The sequence below is a fragment of the Gopherus flavomarginatus genome, chromosome 3 (genome assembly GCF_025201925.1).
Source record: "Gopherus flavomarginatus isolate rGopFla2 chromosome 3, rGopFla2.mat.asm, whole genome shotgun sequence".
Lineage (NCBI taxonomy): Eukaryota > Metazoa > Chordata > Testudines > Testudinidae > Gopherus > Gopherus flavomarginatus.
The window spans coordinates 279,784,477-279,804,832 of NC_066619.1; the positions used below are offsets into that span (position 1 = coordinate 279,784,477).

At 50.4% G+C, this 20,356-nt stretch overlaps 2 protein-coding genes across 2 annotated transcripts in view; both read right to left on the reverse strand.

Annotated features, from left to right (window-relative positions):
• Positions 1-20,356, reverse strand: part of LOC127046389 (leucine zipper putative tumor suppressor 3-like) — a 370,036-nt gene that overhangs the window by 146,588 nt on the left and 203,092 nt on the right. The window lies entirely within an intron of this gene.
• Positions 7,394-13,671, reverse strand: LOC127046442 (vasotocin-neurophysin VT-like). The gene is made up of 3 exons (XM_050943490.1): positions 13,486-13,671; positions 8,740-8,941; positions 7,394-7,713 (listed from the first exon to the last, which is right to left on the reverse strand). Exons 1-3 carry the CDS (start codon positions 13,603-13,605, stop codon positions 7,550-7,552), a joined length of 486 nt encoding a protein of 161 aa, XP_050799447.1. The 5' UTR covers positions 13,606-13,671; the 3' UTR covers positions 7,394-7,549.

Below are 20,356 nucleotides of genomic sequence, written 5' to 3' on the forward strand. Positions count from 1 at the left end.
TAACCAGCTGTTGAGCACACTGTCTCTTTGGAGGGAGCGGACTTAGTAATTTCTGTGAGCATGCAGAGAGAGGGACTAGATGCTGCAGGGAGATGTCTCCAGGGAACTGCAAGTCACTGATGGTTACCTGCAAGGCAAGGTTTAGACTGGCAGAGTTTCAAGGGGTTTGCTGGTCAAGAGGGTGGGCTGGTGTGTCAGGGAGCTGAGGCAGAGGGGTAATTCCATGTCTTATGGTTTGGGCTGCCCTGAGCAGAACATCACACCAACACACAGAACATTGAAACGTGTCAGGAGCTAGCGCCAGTTTGTTAAACAGCCCCAGAACTGCACGCTGCTCCATGGAACAGGAAGCCAGCGAGGGCCAGAGTCCTGGGATGATACTGAGCAAAGAGAAGGGTAAGTTATCAGGGCAAATTCCCTACCTGGGAGATCTGGTTAATCATGGCAGCCCCATGACCTGGCTCACTTTGAACCTGACTCGATGAGGAATGAATATACAGTGGAGAGTGACTCTGCAGAGTTGTGGGGTGGGGTGGCCCTAACAAGGCCCTCTGCTGTCTCTGATTTGTGTGATTCACTAGATACACACTTGGCTAATCACCCTGTGAGACTGAGAGCTCTTTAACTGTAAGATTATTTATTAATTGAGTTGCAAGGGTGCTTGCAGCCTGAGACCCACTGAACTCACTTCTCTGTCTCTCCAGCTTTGGGAGATATACGTGATGAGGCAATCGGTAGATAATGTGGCATTATGCAATTCCAGGCGCTGGAATCTCAACCTAGGGTGCCTGACGTTTTGAAAGGACTGTGTTGCTCTAGTCCGAAAGCGTCCATGTTTTGCTGTGTGATGCGGGTGCAGTTTGCTCAGATGAAAGACCTGTCTCTCTGCTTTGGTTACAAAAAATCTGCAAGGCCTTAAAGAAAAGTAACCAGTGAGATAACTTCTGCTCTCAAGTACACTGGTGTACCTATTGATCACTCTACTGAAATCAGGGAGGCTGATTCTGACCTCTCATGGGGATAAACGCAGACTAACTCAATTGAGTCAATGGGTCAGATTCTGCTCATGGTGTTAATTAATTGCGGTAGCGCCTAGAGGCCCCCACACCATTGTGCTAGGAATGTACACACAATCTCCAGACAGTGTGGGGTATTGGTGGCTGGCTTACATGGGAGGTTTATAATTGCTACCGACTTGGGGACTTTGGGCCAGGGTTTTAAAGGTATTTAGGCAACTAAAGATGCAGCCAGGTACCTGGTGGAGTTTTCAAAAGCACTTTGGTGTGAATCTCCCATTGATTTCAATCTTCAGCCGCCTCAGTGCCATTCAAACTCTGACCCTGTGTCCTCCAGTTCCGTTTGTAGCTGCCAAGGCCTTTTGCTCTGAAGGACGTGCATCTGAATCCCACTGCCACCAAAGTGGGGTTGGCTATAGGGGTCCTTTACAGAACGCAAGCGTGTAACACCGACGGACCCAGGTCATTGGCGGGCAGGATCAAACCTGGGACCTCAGTGCATGAGCCTCTACTGCATGAGCTAAAAGCCATATGGCATTTAGTTAAGGCTAAAGAACAGACTCATTAATCTCTCTCTAAGTGGTCTCAGTGCAACTAGATGGGACAGAGCACCATACCCAGGAGGTGTGTGGGTTACACGCCCTATAGATGTACGTCACAAGCTCTGCTTCTGAGAAGACTCCATGGAGTCCATTAGGGATGTCTTCCCACAGACACTAATCATCTGGCTATTTAGGCACCGAACTCCCATTGGAATCCCTGCGAGATAGGTGGCTAAATACCATTGAGGCTCTGGGCCTTAGATGCTATGGTGGTGGGTGCTGTGGTGATCCCCGATAGAGACTGAAGATGCACACACAAGCTGTGGGACAAGGAGAGGAAAGGCCATTAGTAGATGGAGGAGAAGGGGTCGCTGCAAGAGGTTTCATGGATTCCAAGGCCAGAGGGGATCATTGTGCTCCTCTAGGCTGCCTTTCTGTGTAGCACTGGGTGGAGTACTCCCCTGAAATAAACAGGTGGGTTCTCAGGAGGGACCTAAGGGAGAGGGCAGGGGAGGGCAGGAGCTGGAGGTGGAGAAGCCATGAATAGTCTGGGAGGGCTGGATGGGTCAGAGGGAGGGGAATGAGAGAAGAGCTGTAAGCAAGCACAGGATGCTTGGCTGTACTGCACCGAGTGATCAGAAGCCACCCCCCTTATTACCAGCGAAGGGGGCTATTTGGTATGCCTACCCCAGGAACCCATTCGCTTCACTGTCACTCCAGGCAATGGAGATTAATCCCTTGCTAGCTGCTTTGCCGGCCTCCGTCCTCTCCCAAGACTCGATCTGCCGTTTATTTGCTCAGCAGGTCAGAGGAATGGGCTGGAATCATCCCCGTGCTGGTGTCCTCTCTCCCTCTGCTCCGGCCATGCTGACGTGCCCTAATATTCCCCGCCCGCAGTAATAGCGGTGACACAAGCTCTGAAATCTTGCTTCCCGGCCCTGCATCTCCCAGCCCAGGTTGCTCTGACCAGGGGGTGTTTCAAACAGAATGACGCACCAAATGAGCCAGCGTGCTTTAGCTGATTCTCCTTGCAAATTCCCTGTAAGAGAGGCAGCACAATAAGACTAAGAAAGAAGCCTACACAATGCCATGCTCTCTGTATTCAGGAACACACTTCCCAGCCGCTCTCCCCTTTCAGGCTGCCTGACTGCCACTCAGCTGAACTACGGTCTCATCAGAGCGACGTGGCCTGAGCATGAGTCCGGGAGCCAGGAACTCCTGAACTAGGATCCTGAGTCTGACGCTGACTCCCTCCGCACGTCACTTAGGATGAGATGGTGAAATCTGCATAGGGGTGATGCACTCCAGGGACAGGTCCACAGGGTACAGTCTCCCCATGAGCTCCCAGGCATTCATGAGGACTGCGCTGCAAGTTACCTACTTTCAGACATGCTGCCCCCTGTGTGCCACTGCCCTGACTCTAGGGGGCACTAGGAGAGAGCAGGGTCTGTGGCTGTTGCTAGCCATCACACAGGGTGCAATGGGGCGTGACACTCTATGTACACTCACAGCAAGTCCAAACGCAGTATGGCTCTTAGCCGCTTTGCCTTGGTTTCCCCATCTGCACAACACAACTTGCTACCTTGCCTGTGAGGGTTCGCTGGTGAAGAGGGGGAGAAGCTGCTAGCAGCACAAGGACAATCTGGGTGCTGCTGTGTAATGGGCAGTGCAGGGCAGGGGGTTCATTTCACAGGGCTCATGGAATCTGTTCTTTGGCAGGGTCACAACCCTGAACTTCGGTTGGCCGAATCCAGTGCCCTGGGAGACTCAAAAGAGAAATGTGTAAAACTGCAGCATTTCATGTTTTCCATCCCAAACCCCAGAGTAGCGCTGGGTGCCTAGGAAATGTGTTCCCTGCCTCACAGGAGCTGGATGGGATCTGCTGGAAGAGCCAGTCCCTCCCCTCCAAGGCAGGGCTCTTCTCCCCCCGTGCCTCGGTTTCAATGTCCCGAGTGATGGAGCTCACTCAGGAAGCGCTGCCCCAGCCTGAGCTCTCACAGTCACCAGGGCGCAGCCCCTCTGGCCTGAGATCTGGGTTTGTCACGAAACTGGAAACCAGGTAACACTTGCTTCCAGTGCTACACATAGGCCAGCCAAGCTCCTCTCTCAGCTCCAGGATGGCTGCAGCCAACGAGGGTCTGACAGTGCCCCCATGCTCAGAGCTCCCATTGAACTCCCAAGGGAGCCCCTGCACAGAGCAGCGCCAGAGCTGGGTCATTAGCTTTGCAAGCCGAGCAGGGCTTGCCTGTGAGGAGGCACCGTAGCTGCCCCAGTGTTCACCTGCTGCTCCACAGATGTCTGAGCCCAGGCACAAACCCCACTGCTTGGTCTGGCTTTGTGGGTGCATGGCTCTGCCAGCCTGAATGAGAGAAGGGTTTTACCCTGTATGAAAACCAGCCAGGGCCACTCCTATCCAGGGGTGCCTCGGCCAGCGAGTCAAGCATCTTCGTCTTTGTGCTCCTGCTTATTACCACGCATGGCAGGTTACCATCATCTCTAAGAGTGCTGCCTGTCATGGCTTCCATGGTGCATCACAGCCAGCCTTTGCTCAGCACCCAGTCAGGAAGAAATCCTAAGAGTAGCAGAGGACCCCCCTCCCCCATCGCCCACCCCACTCCCAGTCAATGAACAGACTAGGCCAAACACTGGAGAACGTACACAGCTGGTGTGAATTGGTGCAGGCTGAAGGTCTGGTCTGGACGGGCTTGTAATGTAAGTTAAAGTCTTCATCAGCGTTTACCCAGTTGAATTTTTGACTTAAAAAGCCCCAAATTCATTCATTTGACCCATGTACTTACAGGATCTGTCCATCTGTTTTAGGTACCGTCACTGCAGAGTTTGAGCCCCTCAGTGCAGAGGGCTCTGTACTCTGTAAATACAGTAAACGTGATTCTGCTCCCCTTAGTGACAACTAGACAGCAAGAAACCCAGAGCATTAAATCAGCTGCCCACATCAGAGCACTTCCCTGTGCAAACCACCCCCATTGTTCTTCCTGGAGGAGTCATAGATTCTAGGACTGGAAGGGACCTCGAGAGGTCATCGAGTCCGGTCCCCTGCATGCATGGCAGGACAAAATACTGTCTAGGATGTCCTCTAGGCCAGCGGGTCTTACCTTTTTGGGCTCAGAACCCATTGGTAAATGTTGATGACCTGTTGCCACCCAGTAAATAGTCTGGGGCTGGAGGCCCTGGAGTGGTTTTGGTTTGATCCTGCCTCCTGGGAGGGGGTTGGGCCGTGCCCAGCACTTGACCCACAGTGGCGGCTCCTGTAGCCCCTGTGCTGTGGGGCTGGCTGAGCTTGGCTCTCCGCTGTGGGCATCACAACCTCTGGGGCTGCAGCGCCGCTCAGGTTTGGCCCTGCACCCCTGACTGTACCAAATGTGTGTGAGTGGAGTTGTGACCTGGCTCATGGGGTGACAGGGCCACTCACTCAGATTTGGCCTAGCTGGGCTCCTGTTGTCATGACAGCTGGGCCAAACCTCAGTGGCCAAACCTGAGTGGCGCTGGGACCCCAGAGGCTGCAGTGCCTGGTGCAGGGAACCAAGCCCAGCCAGCCTCATGGGGCAGGAGCCACAGGAGCTGTCACGTGACACTTTGAAACATTCCGATGACCCAGTTTTGGGTCCATGAAACCCTGCTCTAGGCAATAGAAGAGCATCAGCAACAGGCTGGCTGGTGCAATTAATTTAAATCACTCGGGAAAGCTGTGTGATACCTGGTTAGCAGGACTGGTGAACCTTGGGTCACGTTGTGCTGAAGTCATTTGGGCCAGATCCTCAGCTGGTGTCAATCAACCTAGCTCCACTGCAGAGCTAGGCTGATTGACACCAGGGGAGTACCTCACCCAATAGACATTGTATTCGCTTATACCAGGATTGACCTTATAGCCCCTGGGCCAAACTTTGCCCAGCCAATGGGGTTGCTTGGGTGCAAATATGGGCGAAGCAATTACCTCTTCATAGAAACCAAAAGTGATTTCAGTGGGGTTACTCCCGATTTACACAGATGTAGCCTGGATCAGAGTTTGGCCCTTAGGCTGTATCTTGCAGCAGGACACTCATTGCCAGTGTCAGGTTTCAGCAGTGGGAGGGGGCTGATGCCATCCTTATGGAGCTCACATGCGAGAGGGGAGAGGGTAGAAGCACAGATCCAGTCCTGGCACTCAACAGGGTCCCATGGCAGATGGTCTGGAGAGGCAGAGAACGGCCAGTTCCCATTCACCCTCTTGCATTGGGTTCATCCTCCCTCAAGGCCTTTGGAATCGGAGCCCTTCCTGGCTTGCCCCTCACATTGCTGGGAGGAGATTGTTCAGTCAACGTGAGAGTTTTGTCTGAGATCTTGGGAGCTGGCCCTGTGGCTTCGAGCCTGCTGAACCTATCTGCGGATTATTAATATCGTCTCAAGAGCTAACTATGGAAGGCAAGCTGGTTTAGTGGACAGGGCAGTAGCATGGGGCACACAAGACCTGCATTCAGTTCCTGGCTCTGCTGCGAATGACCCTTGGGCACGTCCGTCAATTTACACTGTGCCTCCAGCCAATGGAGATGATACGTCCGCACCTTACAGGATAAAGGCTGAGAGGTGTTCAGTTACTCTGGTGATAAGGGGCTGCATACGTAGAATCAGAAAAGGGGGGCAGGGTAGGAATCTTACGGGGTAGTTTCCAAAGACATTCTTTGGCGCCAACTGTGGTTAAAATGTCTTAAGGTAGGTCTACACTGCAGGGGGCGGGGGGGGAGGTTCGACCTAAGATATGCAACTTCAGCTACGTGAATAGCGTAGCTGAAGTCGGCGTACCTTAGGTCAATTTACCTGGCCGTGAGGAAGGTGGCGAGTTGATCGCTGCCGCTTCCCCATTGACTCCGCTTCCACCTCTCCCCACAGTGGAGTTCCGGAGTCGACGGCAGAGTGATTGGAGATCAATTTTATCGCGTCTACATGAGAGCCCAGTTTCTAAAGTGACAGGCACTTCGGCGCTCAGGTCTCACTGAAAGTCAATGGGCCTTACCGTCACTGAAGGTTATGTCTACACAGCAAGCAGAAACCAGCAGCAGTGAGTCTTGGAGCCTGAGCCTACAGGCTAGGCCTCATGCTATGGTGCTAATCACAGCTGTGTAGATGTTTGGCTCGGGCTGGAGCCCCGGCTCTGAAGCCTACGAGGGGATGAGGTTCAGCGCCCGAGCCTGAACCTCTGCAGAGCTCTTTTTAGCGCTGCAGTGCAAGCCCCGGGAGCCTGAGCCTGTAGACCCAGGCTCTGAGACTCCCTGCCATAGGTTTCTGCTTGCCATGTAGACGTACCCACAGGTGCTCAGGAGCCTTTGAAAACCCACGCCATTCTCTGCAGCTAGCCTGCCTTGCGAGGGTGTTCCTTTAGACCTCCCAAGCTGGGCAGGATTGACCTTATAGCCTCCTATGGGAGTCTTCTGGGAAACTCATGTGCTGCCAGAATCCTCTAAGTCAGTGCTTCAGGAGAGGGCTAGAGGGAGCTGTGCTGCTGAAGGTTTGTACCCCATGAGGTCTAGGTTCAACCTGCATTGTACATCTGAACTATCTGCTGCCTCTCTTAGCTGGGGGAACTTGGCAAAGGCTTTTGGAAGGTCTGAACAGTGATGGCACATGTGGTGCTCCTCCCCTCCACTGAATGAGGAGGGGCTGCTGAACCATAAAGGGCCAGATTTCCGAGTGCTCAGCATCCCCCAGCTTCTCGAAAGAGCTCAGCTCTTGCTGTGACATTGATGGGCAGATCTTCAAATGAGCTCTACACTCAAAGCCCTGAGCTCTTGCAAATCTAGCCCCTAGTGCCAACGACTTCAATGCAAATGACACAGGACAAAGTTGAATAGCACAGTGCAATAAAATACTTTATTGGCCACATATTTACAATGCTGTCAAAGGGCTGTTCCTTTACATTTTGCAATGATTTGCTGAGGTGCTGCGGCATGTAAGCAACATACTCGCTGTTAGACTCATCTCTGATGTTGCTTCCTTCCCTCAGTAGAATTGGTGCTTCCTCTGTTGCTGCCTGTTCGCCAAATGCATCAGCTTGAGCAGGAAGTCACTCGCTGAGCCATCCAGCACAGTCAGGTTCTTCTCTGAGGGCTCTTGACTTCTGTCACTATCGTCATCCAGGCAAATGGTATCCATGATGCAGCTCTCTTCAAAACAAGAAAAGAAAACCACAGTGTTATCACTGATCTTACATGAAGCAGTGGATTCCAGAAATTGGTGTCATAGGCTGTGATCCCATGCACTGTCTTAAACAGAAGGGACTTATTAAACAGAAAAGCTACAACTACAGCCACAAAAAGACTTCCACAGAGCTTTTGTTCCAGCTTTGTCTCCCTTGTTTACCAGGGACCTCAACCTATCTGGAACTCACTATAGCAAACAGAAACAACTAGTGGATGAATAACATATTGCTTGCAAATACATTGCAAATAGAAGTTAGGAGTGGGGGTGGGGGAACCAGGAATTCCTGAGTTGTCATCCTAGCTCTGACATTGACATACTATGTAGATTTGGGCAAAACAATTCACCTCTCTGTGCCTCAGTTTCCCATCTGGAAGATCGGGATTATAGTAGTACTTTTACAACCCTACCTTTGAGTTTGGCGGGCTCTTTAGCTAATGCTCGTAAAGAGCTTTGAAGATATAAAATGTCATATTAGCCATAGGCTTTTGTGTTGAGTCAAATCCTGAAATCTTTACTCATGCAAAATGCCCATTGAGATCAGATACTCAGTCCTTACTCATGCAACACCCAGCCCCCAACCAACCGGGAAGTCAACAGAACTTTGTCCTGATTCATGACTGAGCAAAAACTAAAGATATCAGGCAAGTTTGGTCCATTATGGTTCCTTATATTTCCAGAAATGGTTCAATCCAAGAGTCAAGCAGTTGACATTGTGGCTCATACCATCTCATTGATTATCTGGCTTCTGATGGTGGCCAATATCTGCCCATTCCCCATCTCTACAGTGGGGCTAACAGCATTTCCCTACATCACAGAGGTGTTATAAGAAGAAGTCCATTAAAGATTGTGAGGGGCTCAGCTACCACAGAGATGGGGGCTACTGAAGTACCCAGAAGAGGAGATGATCCCCTCGGCAAAGGCTGTTAGTGTTTGAGGTACCTCCCCTCTCCATTGTATTTGTTCTGGGTATGGGGGTGCTCCTCTATTACCATCATTGCAGCAAACGCCGGGAGCAGCGCATCTCCCTCCTGAGCTGCAGGCTTTGCTGCCAGCCTCGCAAGGGGAAGGCAGGTAGTTTTCTTCCACGCAGTGCAGGGTTTCAGAAGTGCCCATGTAGCAGCCGAGCTCCTCTCCACAGCAGATGTTGGGGCCAAAGCAGTGTCCTCTGTTCCCGGGACCACAGGGTATGCACTGGAGAGACAGGAGACAGATCAGCAAGCCAGGGGCTGCATGAGGAGAGGGAGCTTCATTTTCAGGGAACAGCTAAACCCCTCATGCATGATATGAGCATGAGGCCTGATCTCACCGGTGGGAATCAGAGGTGAGTCCATGGAGTAACCAACCAGGAGAATCGGGTGCATGAAAGGGAAGCTGTTATAATCAGTGAGCCAAGTCTGAAGGTTGTGGGCAAGGTCCTGCTCCTCATTGAAATAAATGGCAAAATTCCCATTGTGTTGAATGGAGGTTAATTCTTAGCTGATTTTATGGGCCAAATCCTTCAGCAGGCATTTAACCTGAGCTAGGAGGTAGGATTGGGTCTCTGAGATCAACCCTAAAACCAGCTGCATGGTCACACATTTTCCCTATCCCTCTCCACCTGTTGCAGACAAGACCTCCATGCCACGAAACAGCCCATAAGAGTGGGTATGTCCTGGATGAACTGCACCCAGGTAATTGCATCCTGCCTCCCTGAGCGCCCCCTGCAGCTTCAATTGGAGCTGATATTCTGCTTCAAGTGCTGTGCTCCACCTCTTCATGTTTGTATCCCATGCCCATCACCGCAGTATCTGGGCACCTATTTCATTTACTAGATGGCTGCATTCAAGTGGTGGGTGAACTAAGCCATAAATACACCTACCTCATCAGGTATTTATAAAACTGACAAATACTTTAAGTATAATATTCATCCTCCCTGAAGCAATATGCAGCTTTCTCAATGAAGGACGCATCCCTGCAAAGTTACCAGTGTAGGGGACAATCATTTTCAATTGTTAGAATAGCAGCTGGGATCAGATCTTTCCATGGACAGTAGATGGAAGATGATGCTATAAGTTACCTGGGGTTTTTTTTACCAAAAGGATGAGCTCATTCATTCTCTCAAACCCTGGAAGTAAGTCAGGGGTTTAAATGTTCTGTGGCTCCCAGTGCTTTAGATAAGCGCTTGGTATTAGCAGTCATAGTTTTTGTCCAAAAACCAGGAGAGAGAAACAGCCTATTGGATTGTCTGCTTTTTCCCTTGTTGGCAATACAAGCTTGTGCCCCCTTTTTGTTCAGTCTTGTTTTAAATGTCTTATACAATTTGGCTTCCACCATAGTATATGGAAGCCAATGTCATTTATACATGGTGATGGCTCGTTTGCAAAGATGCCTTCAAGCCTTAAAGTAATTAGAGCCAAGCTGTAGAATGAGGATGCTTTCATGGCTCCATCAATTTTTCTCCCATGTTTAGAACTTCCTAGTAAATGGAATTTCTTCCCCACTAGAATTTTCAATATGTTGGTTTATTGCATTACGGAGTAAAGAGGTACAAGTGCTCATCTCAGTACAGCTCTGCTGAGACCACCAATGGAACAGAGCATTCAGTTCCGGGCACCTCATTAACAGAATGATATTAATTAATTAGAAGCAGTTCAAAGAAGAGCAGCAAAAAGTGATCAGGGGACTGGAGGGACAGTCTTGCAAAGAAAGAGGGAAAGGGTTAAATATGGGCAGGCTGGCTAAGCAATGACTAAGGGTAGGAGGGTAGGCATGATTCTACAAACATTAGAACAGGTCAGTGGAACCAATCCTAGCACAATACGTTTTGTGTGTGTGTCCAGCCACTGGAGGATAACAACCTGCTGCTATTAACAGTAACAGAGTTATCCCTTTAGCTCAAGTGCTAGAGATCAGTGTTGTAGTGCTGAAGGTCTGGGGGTCAACCTGGCTGCTGACCTCTTGGGAGGGATGGGGGTCATTACATTCAAGTGGGTGGGAGGAATTACTTACGATAGCACAGATGAGGAAGAGCTAGAAGTGATGGGGGGGTCGCATTAAGAAAGAACAGAGGAATTGCCAGATTGGCTCAGACCCATGGTCCATCCAGCCCAGTATCTGGTCTCTGACTATGGCCAGAACCAGATGCTTCAGAAGAAGGTGCGAGAGCCCCACAGTAGGCAGATGTGAGATAATCTTCCCCCTGCATTAGGGCTCCTTCTAGTCTCTACTAGAGATTGGCTTAACCCCTGCAGTATGGGGGTTAGTATCCCTTCCACAATGTATGTCATTAACTATTTTAATACTGGATGGTCTCATTAGCCATATGAGAGCAGAGAGGACTTAAGATGAATAGCAAATAAAACAGCCTAACAGAAAGCTGGGAGAGGTTACTCATTGACTAGAGCACTGGACTGGGCCGCAGGAGTCCTGGATTCAGTTCCTGGCTCTGCTACTGGCCTGGTAGATAACCTTGAGTGGGTCACATCACCTTTCTGTGCCTCAGTTTCCCCATCTGTAAAATGGGGATAATGACACTGACCTCCTTTGTAAAGCACTTTGAGATCTGCTGATGACAAGTGATACATAAGAGAGAGGCCTTATTATTAACTCCTGTGCTCTATAATCCAGCTCACAGTTTGTGTAGGAAGCTTACTGTGGACCGTTACATGAAGGGGCTATATTTTGCACCGTCTCTTCAGGATAAAAGGGAAAGGCTACTCAGTGACGCGTCACATGCTGTGTCTCTCTGTGTCAAAGGTCCCCTCATTTAATAACTGCCCACCTGCAGTGGTATCATGGCTACACACAAACCACAGGGGAAAGTAATTACTGAGGGTAAGATTTTGTTACGGAGGTCACAGATTTCGTGACTTTCAGTGATCTCCATGACATTTTCTGCCCTGGGGTGGCCAGGGGCCCTGCGGCTGTCAGCCACCACTGGAAGCCGTGGAGGCTGGCACTGTTAGTCTCTTCCACCCCCGGTATGCTCCCCCCTCTTATTTTTAGTAAAAGTCACAGCTAGGTCGAGGGCTTCCGTGAATGTTTGTTTATTGCCCACGTCCTGTCCCTGAGTTTTACTAAACATAACTGTGACAAAATCTTAACCTTTAGTAATTACACTTAGAAGCCACATCAGTCTAAAGCCAGCCACAGTGAATCCTATTGAAACGGAAAATTAAATTGTGGTCTGGAGATGTTTGCATTCAGCCATGACCTTTTCTTCTATTTGGTGACTGGGGACACTTTGAAATGTTGATCAGAAGGAACTGGTTTAAAAAGGCTCTATATAGTCAGCACAGTGGCTCTGTCCATGGTACTTAATTTGTTAGGTCTTTTAATGGCCTGAAAACGTTTGGGACCAAATTTCCATAGGTGGACAAGCTACCATATGTCAGAGACATTGTCTAAAAACCAAGTCAGCCACAACAGGAAGAGGCAATCACATTAACTTTGGTTATTTTAAATCCTCTTGATATAACCTGCATGTCGATAAATTGATATATAATTTCTCAGATAACTAACTGTTGTGTTCAGATCTGCTCAAAATGTGGTAGACTCAAAATGAAATGGTGTGAAACACTTTGCTACGACTGAAATGGTTTAAGTAAGTAAAACAGTAGTGCCTCATGTAAATCAATGTGCGTTTAAAAGGCACTGGTGCTAGTACTGTTATGATATAACTTTTCTTTCTGAAATTACTTTAATTTCACATTTGCATTGAAGGTGACATCCAGACTTCACTGAAGTCAATGGCAAAACTCCCACTGACTAGTGTGGGGCCAGGATTTCACCCTAAGTACATCTGAAGGTCTGTAACTTAATTTTTTTTCATCTGTTCTCTTTGCACAAGAAGTACAAGTACTGGGTTCTCGGGGGCCATGTCCTTAGCTGGTGTTCTCATTGCTCTATTGAAGATGATTTACACCAGCTGAGGATTTGGCTCTTCAAATGGGCTTCAGATGCCCTCTTTCTGCTAATGCATTAATGAGGCTGTTAGAACTAGCAACAGAGCAAACCTTCAGTTCTTTAATCACAAGTCAAAAGAACTATTAAAGTTTGTGGAGTAAGATTGCATTAAAAGGGTATTAGGTGGCAGAAGGAAATCACGAATGTCACCATTCACTGTTCTTCTGTAGAAGGTGCAGCCCCTGTTTTAGTAGGGTGCCAATCATTTTACCACTTCCCGCCCATCCCCCACAGTTTCCCAGTCCAAAGAATTTAAGTCGATTTAAAGACTGATGCCCTATTTTTCTCCCTTGCTTTTCTCTCTGCAGCTTCCAATTAGGGGCCAAGGGGTGGGACTGGGAACTTAGAGGCACCTTTCTTAAATTGAAATAAAGATTTGTCCCCCCTTTGTCTCCTAAGAAGCATCAATGCAAAGGTCTTTCGCTCAAAGCAGTGTAACTACTTTTCTGTAAAGAAAGCAAGCTGGAGCAAGAACTAGAAGCTTTAAAAAATGCCTCTCTGAGCTTCAGGGCAATGAGCTGAATCTAGCTGCCAGCCAGTGAGGAGTTTGCTTCTGTCTCTCTCGCACCCAGAACTCAAATTGAATTTGCCTAACATACCCAGGACTGGAAGACAGACAGTCCTTGTGCCCAGAGTATTGAAGCACAATCTCTCTCTCTCTTGCACACACGTGTGTGCACGCGCACATACGCACACACACACACTTTGTACGGGAACACAGTTCAGCACACTATGAAGAATGAGCTCCCCCCCCACACACACACGCACATTGCAAGTAGCCCCTCTCGTACCTGTCTGATCTCTGTGTCGGGCAAGGCTCTCTTCCCGCCTCGAGGGCAGTTCTGGATGTAGCAGGCTGAAGACAAGGCGAGAAGACAGAGGAAGTGGACTGGCAGAGAGGTTTTGGGCATCTTGAAGGGGGCTGCCAGGCTCTCACACACACAGAGAGAAGCTTTCTTTGCTTTCCAGCCTCCTGTTTGCAGCTGGCTCCTTTCTGGACCAGCTGCCTATTTATACCTCTCCCAGTGCCGATGTAACGCCTTTCTTGGCCTTTGTCACGACTGCCGGGGGGAGAGGGAGGGTTTAGTTAAACCTCTTTCCCAAACTAGACTCAAAGCAAATACTGTAATTGAGGTGATTCAGTGCAAAGGCACAAACAGCCAGCCAGGGCTTAACAGCTCCTCTGAGCCTTAGCTGGGTGCTGATGAATAATTCTTCCTTCCAGCCCAATGCGAAATCCCAGCACATTGGGGGGTGGGGGGCAGGAAGGATAGTGAGGGAGGAGGGGCTGGGTCTGATTCTGATCTCACTCAGCCCTGTGCCAGTCCAGAGTGCCTTCACTGATGTCAGTGGAGCATCCAAGGGGAACCAGACCCAGCCATTTCCTCTGGTTTGACACATGGGGGCCAAATCTACAACCAGTGTAACTGAAATCGCTGACCGTGTGTTGATTTACACCAGCTGAGCATCCAGCTCACACAGCTTATTGACTCCTAAAGGTAAAAGGCCTTTTCCTCCTTGGGTTGCACCACTTGGGGCAATCCTGTGCTGACCCCGTCTGGAAACCTGGGGGCAGACAGCAGACATAGAGGGCAGTTGAGGCGCAGGATATAAAATGTGTTTTGGGATGAGTTTGGTGGAGTCGTTTATGGGTTCTGCTTATTGAAGGCTTAGTTCTGCTGCCTCTTACTCAGGTGACTAAGCCTCGCTCACCTAACCCAGATTGGGGCTTCCATTTGTGAGCGCTTCTGGGCTGGTTCGCCAGTGTGGGGCTGCTCCTGAGTGCCACTCATGCAAGCTCAGACTCTCTGGGTTTTAGTCATCAGCTTCACCGTGCACAGCGGTTCACCCCTGTGCCCGGCGAGGGCTCAACGCCAACACTTTGCCTTCCCATTGCACAGGTGTAAAGGTTGGAGCAAGGTGCAAGGCAGTGGCAAATCAGGCTCATTGCTTTCACACTTGCCTCTGAAGCCCCTGCCACTCCACTGGTGCTGTATAAATAGTTAGGTGACTTGCAAAGGCATCCACAATTGAGGTTAAACTTGAGACACATGATGTTAACCCTGGCATGAAGGGTCCCTTTTATCTAAGAGTGCTAGCTCGCGCTAGCGTATATTAATGATTGCTACCCTGGGGCCCCATTGTGCTAGGTGCAGTACAAACATAGTGAGAGACAGGCCCTGCACCCAAGAGTTTACAATCCAAAGAAACAGACACACAAACTCGTCCAATACAACAGAGCCAGGAACAGGCCCCAGCTCGCCTAAGTCCCACTCCACGGCACGTAACTACCACACGGGACTGTTTTCCTGCAGCATTTCTGCTGTGCAGGGAACATTTACAACGCTGCACCAAGACGGGTGCCTTTTGTTTCTGCCTGGCGGTTTAGTTGTAGCAAGGCAAGGAGGGAGAAGCCACAGCAATTACGTCTCTGGGGTAAATCTCAAAATCACTAGTCAGGAAAAACTCCCATAAGGCACTTAGTAGTTTGTGTTCTGGCCACTATCTCTAAAGGCTGAGTAACTTCCCAGCCCCAAAGAATGTATTGTTCTGTTACTAGTCACTGTGGGAAAGAGGCTCCGGAATTAGAGAGACCTCAGCCTCCATGTTACAGTTCCATGTCTAGTCGGCCCTCTCCTCATGTGTACATTTTGCAATGGTTTGCATTATTGCTTGCTTGCTCTTTGTGTCTATAGCTATGTAATTACACACAATGTTGAGGACATTAATGTTGCAAAGTCAAGCACTCCAAAGTTAGGAAATGCCAAAATTAAGGTTCTCATCCCCTCCAACTTGTCTCTGCCCCAGTCGTGTCTCTTCCCTACCACTGACTTCCTGTCCTGCTCCCAGGCTCCTTTCCCAGCCATCAGTCCTAGTTTCCCTCCTCTACTCAGCTCCCAGGCTCCCCATGTCCTCCTCCCTGTCAACCACCAATCCCTTTCTTCCACAATGGTTCTCATGAGGCTGCTCTCCCCCACTGCAGGTTTAGCTCCTGGTCCCTCTGCATCGGAAGCAGACAGCTTCCTCCTCCATACTGCCTGGGCCCAGCAGAGAGAGCATCATGGGCACAGACCAGCCAGGCCCCTTGCTTTCAGTTCAGATGCCTGAAGTGGGAAGCCTGGCAGACATAGAGCATTTCAGCCCAAACAGTAAGTGTGGCAAAGTTCTAAGCAACTGAAAACAGGGTCTTGCCATGGGAAGTGTTGGGCAATCTTAATAATAGGGGGGGGGGGTAGTAGTGATAAATATATTCTTAACCTCCAGCTTCAAACCCCAGGAGATTCATAAATAAATCACTCGCCAGCCAGGGACAGAAGCACAAAGACTTGGTTAACTACTACAACAGACAAGTCTGACTTTCACTGGGTGTGTGGAATTTTAGCCAACCGTCCCAACAATACGCTACAGTCATACAGCGTGTGGAGAGATTGAGGGATGGGGACTGGTCCAGCTCATCCAAGCACATTGCAGAGCAGACGAGCCTGGAGCAGCTTGAATAATGTTGTCACATTCCTCGCTCTCCTATGTGTGAGGATGCAGCTACCATGGTGACAGCGGCAATGGGAGCCCTAGCTACTTCAGTGCTCCGGGTTGGGATCAGAAGCATGCCTGGCCTCTGGGGAGGGGAACTCTGGGCCTGCACCTTGGTCTGACCCAGCCTGTGACCAGTAGAGACAACAACAGAAGCCCTTTCTCTGCAGGTCAGCGGTGGGCTGCTCCAGGGTATGTATGTGTGTGTAAAACAGATTCTTGCTCTTTTTATAGAGCAGCCCATGAGCAGCTGATGCACTGGGTCCTTCCTAGGGGACTGGTTCGGAGGGTGCAGCAGGGCCAATCCTGGGTCCCACTCGGTTATGAGCTGGAGCTGCTTGTGTGGACTTTGCATGGTGAAGGATCCGTCTAGCCCTGGGTCTCAGAGGGCAGCATGACTAGTACAGCTGAAAGCTGAGTAGGGCCAGTGCCACCTCTGGAGGATCTTATGAAGGATTGTGAGGCTTTTAAAGGCAGATTTGATACAGAGGCCAGTTTAAGATGGGGAACAGTGTGACTATAAGGATTTGGAACGGGTCTCATATGAGGAGAGATTAAAGAGGCTAGGACTTTTCAGCTTGGAAAAGAGGAGACTAAGGGGGGATATGACAGAGGTATATAAAATCATGAGTGGTGTAGAGAAAGTCAATAAGGAAAAATTATTTACTTGTTCCCATAATACAAGAACTAGGGGCCACCAAATGAAATTAATAGGCAGCAGGTTTAAAACAAATAAAATGAAGTTCTTCACGCAGCACACAGTCAACTTGTGGAACTCCTTACCTGAGGAGGTTGTGAAGAGTGGGACTATAACAGCGTTTAACAGAGAACTGGATAAATTCATGGAGGTTAAGTCCATTAATAACTATTAGCCAGGATGGGTAAGGAATGGTGTCTCTAGCCTCTGTTTGTCAGAGGATGGAGATGGATGACAGGAGAGAGATAACCTGATCATTGCCTGTTAGGTTCACTCCCTCTGCGGCACCTGGCATTGGCCACTGTCGGTAGACAGGATACTGGGCTAGATGGACCTTTGGTCTGACCCTGTGTGGCCATTCTTATGACTCTTCCAGAGAAGAGCGTGAGTGGATGCAGAGCCAGTGCAACCATTTAGGTGATCTAGGCGGTTGCCTAGGGCTCTAGGATTTGAGGGGCGCCATTTTCTTCAGCAGCGACAACGGCGGCGGGATCTTCGGATGCCCTGGTCGCCGCCGGCATTTAGGGGGAGAAAGCTGGGGCAGGGGAGCACGGGGAGGGCCACCTGCAGCAAGTGTGGGGGAGTGGCACACAGGGGAACTCCCCGCCCCAGCTCACCCCGCCCTGCCTCCTCCCTGAGCACGCCGTGGCTGCTTCACTTCTCCCTCATCCCAGGCTTGCAGTGCCAATCAGCTTAGGCACCGCAAGCCTGGGAGGCGGGAGAAGTGACGCAGCCACGCCGTGCTCAGGGTGCTCATGCTTGTGTGTGTAGCAGGGGTGAACTGGGGCGGGGGGGGTGCCTCAGGGTGGAGGGTGGGGAGTGGGGAGCTGCCACAGGGGGCACCTCAGGGCAGGGTGGGGAGCTGCCGCAGGGCGGGGGGGGGGCGCCTCAGGGAAGGGTGGGGAGCTGCCGCAGGGGGCGCACCTCAGGCAGGGCGTGGGATGGCGCAAGGTGGAAGTTTCGCCTAGGTCACGAAGCATCCTTGCACCGGCCCTTGGTGGATGGTTAAAGTGCTGAGTCAGGAATGGGGAGGCTCTTGGTTCATTTTGCAACTCTGCGGCTCCGTTCCCAGCTGTCCAATGAGAACAACCCACGCTTAGGCTGGAAGGGCTTTGGGGCACAAGCTGGCTGTCACGCTGTAGCTCTACATTACCCGCTGCAATGGGGCCCTGAGCATGGCAGGGCCCTCTGGGTCCTACTGTAACAGAGGGGCCCTAGCCACAGTGCTGGGGTTCAGCTCTGCCTAGGAAAGACATACGTCTGTTGACTTACATTGGTTCCCCCCCCCGCCATTTGCCTCCACATTGCAGCCTCTCGCCAAGCCCTGTTCATCCCCTCCCCTCGTTCTGCTTGCAGGGGATGAGCCAGCCGCCGATGGCATGGCGCCTCTGAAATCAGTCGCCGTCACTCAACACCAAAGCCAGCATCCACCCACGCTTGGCTGGCTTAGCCGGTAGCTCATATTATTCTCACACATTCATCCCTTGCTTTCTCCATGATCAAGGGGGCTGGGCCAGGGCAGGAGGGATAGATACCTTGCTGGGTGATGAAGGACATCTGGGCACCATCAGCGAGACATCTTCTCCTGGCCCCACCCATGCCACTGTCCCAACAACCCCCGGCACGGTTTGACTCAGCAACACCCCATAGATGGGACCACACAGTATTTCGCCCCAACCCCTTCTTCACACACTGGCACTCATCTGCCATAGTGCTGCGCTTTACCTCACCCCCCTGCCCCATTGGGTGATCACTCAAAGATGGAGGCTCTAGACAGGTGAAAAGGGTCACTGGAGACGTTGGAATTTGGTGCTGGTATTGCATATGGAAGCCATCCTTAGCTCTGGGGGAGGAGATCTGCCCTCTGGGCTCCAGTCAAGCCAGCCATGGCAAGATAGTCTGACATCAGGAAACATCTCCCAGCCCCCTCCAGTGAGACTGTACGAGCAGAGCAAGGGGATCCACAGCATGACAGACCACCCACCCTCCCCAGCCCCCAATGCTGGTGGTTAGGGGCCCTCCCCCCACAACTGAAATACTCTGAGTGCAATACCCTCCTCTGCCACAAACTTCCTGTGTCACTTTGGCCAGTCACTGAGGCTTGGGTTTTCAGACAAAAGTCAACACTGATCATCAATAGGATTTAGGTGCCTAAGTGCCTAAATCCCTTTTACAAAACAAGGCTCCTAAATCAGGGTGAGTGGGTGCAATGTGAGTGCAATAATGCCAAAATACCTTTAGAAAGTTAAGCCTTAGTCTAGCCCTGTGTCTCATGGCCCCATCTGTACAATGGGGCGAAACGCCCAGTCCCACCGCACGATAGTGCTATGTAGCTAAATGCATTAAAGATTGTGACATACTCAGTACAGGGGTGGGGAGCATATGAATACCTGAGACAAGGATGAATACTCAGGCAAGTAGGTCCTCAGCTAGACCCATTCCTAGGCTGCCTATCAACCTGCTGTGCTTTCTAACCCGACTCCCTGCTTCTGTCGCCTCCCTTGACCTTTATGTCTCTATCTCAGAAGTTTACTGTAATGAGGGCTCAAAGTATGGATGGGAGAGGCCTGAAGTGGGGCGTCAGGAAATTTAGCTTTATTTCCAGCTCTGTCCATAACTTGCTGTGATAGCTCTGTGCCTCAGTTTCCCTACCTTTGAAACAGACATAATAGAGTCGCGCTTCCCCCCCCTTTGTAAAGCATGTGGAACCTTACAAGTGAAATGCGTCACGTACAGTCTAAATGCTATTAGATGTATTCGACTATGTGCCAGCCTGGGGTCTTCCGCTTCCTGATTGGTGGGAATGCATGCAGCGTTTACATTGCATGGAGTGAATCCAACACCTGATTTTGTGCACCAAAGCCTACACTGGCCAGTTCACACCAGCTGAGGCTCTCACATACACACCAGGCAGTGGGTCTCAACCAAGGGTACACATACCCCTGGGGATGCACAAAGGTCTTCCAGGGGATACTCAGCTCATGTAGATCAGAGTTGCTCAACCTGGGGGTTGCAGCCCCAAGAGGGAGGTCATGTGACAGGTTTAAAGGGAATGCAAGTGCACAGCTGGCAGTGGGACTGGCAAGCAGGGCAATTGCCCTGGGGCTCCATGCCATAGGGAACCCCGTAAAACTAAGCTACATGCACCATCCCTGGGGCGGAGGCTTCAGTCCTGTCGTTTGGGCTTCAGACACGTCTCAGAAACAACAAACAGGCTCAATATAATATTTATATTCCAATCCATCCATTCTATGGTCAAAATGAGAATGTCTTCAGTACTAGTAAAAAGAACAGGAGTACTTGTGGCACCTTAGAGACTAACATATTTATTTCAGCATGAGCTTTCGTGAGCTACAGCTCACTTCATCGGATGCACAGAATGGAACACACAGTAAGAAGATACTTACACATACAGAGAACGTGAAACAATGGGT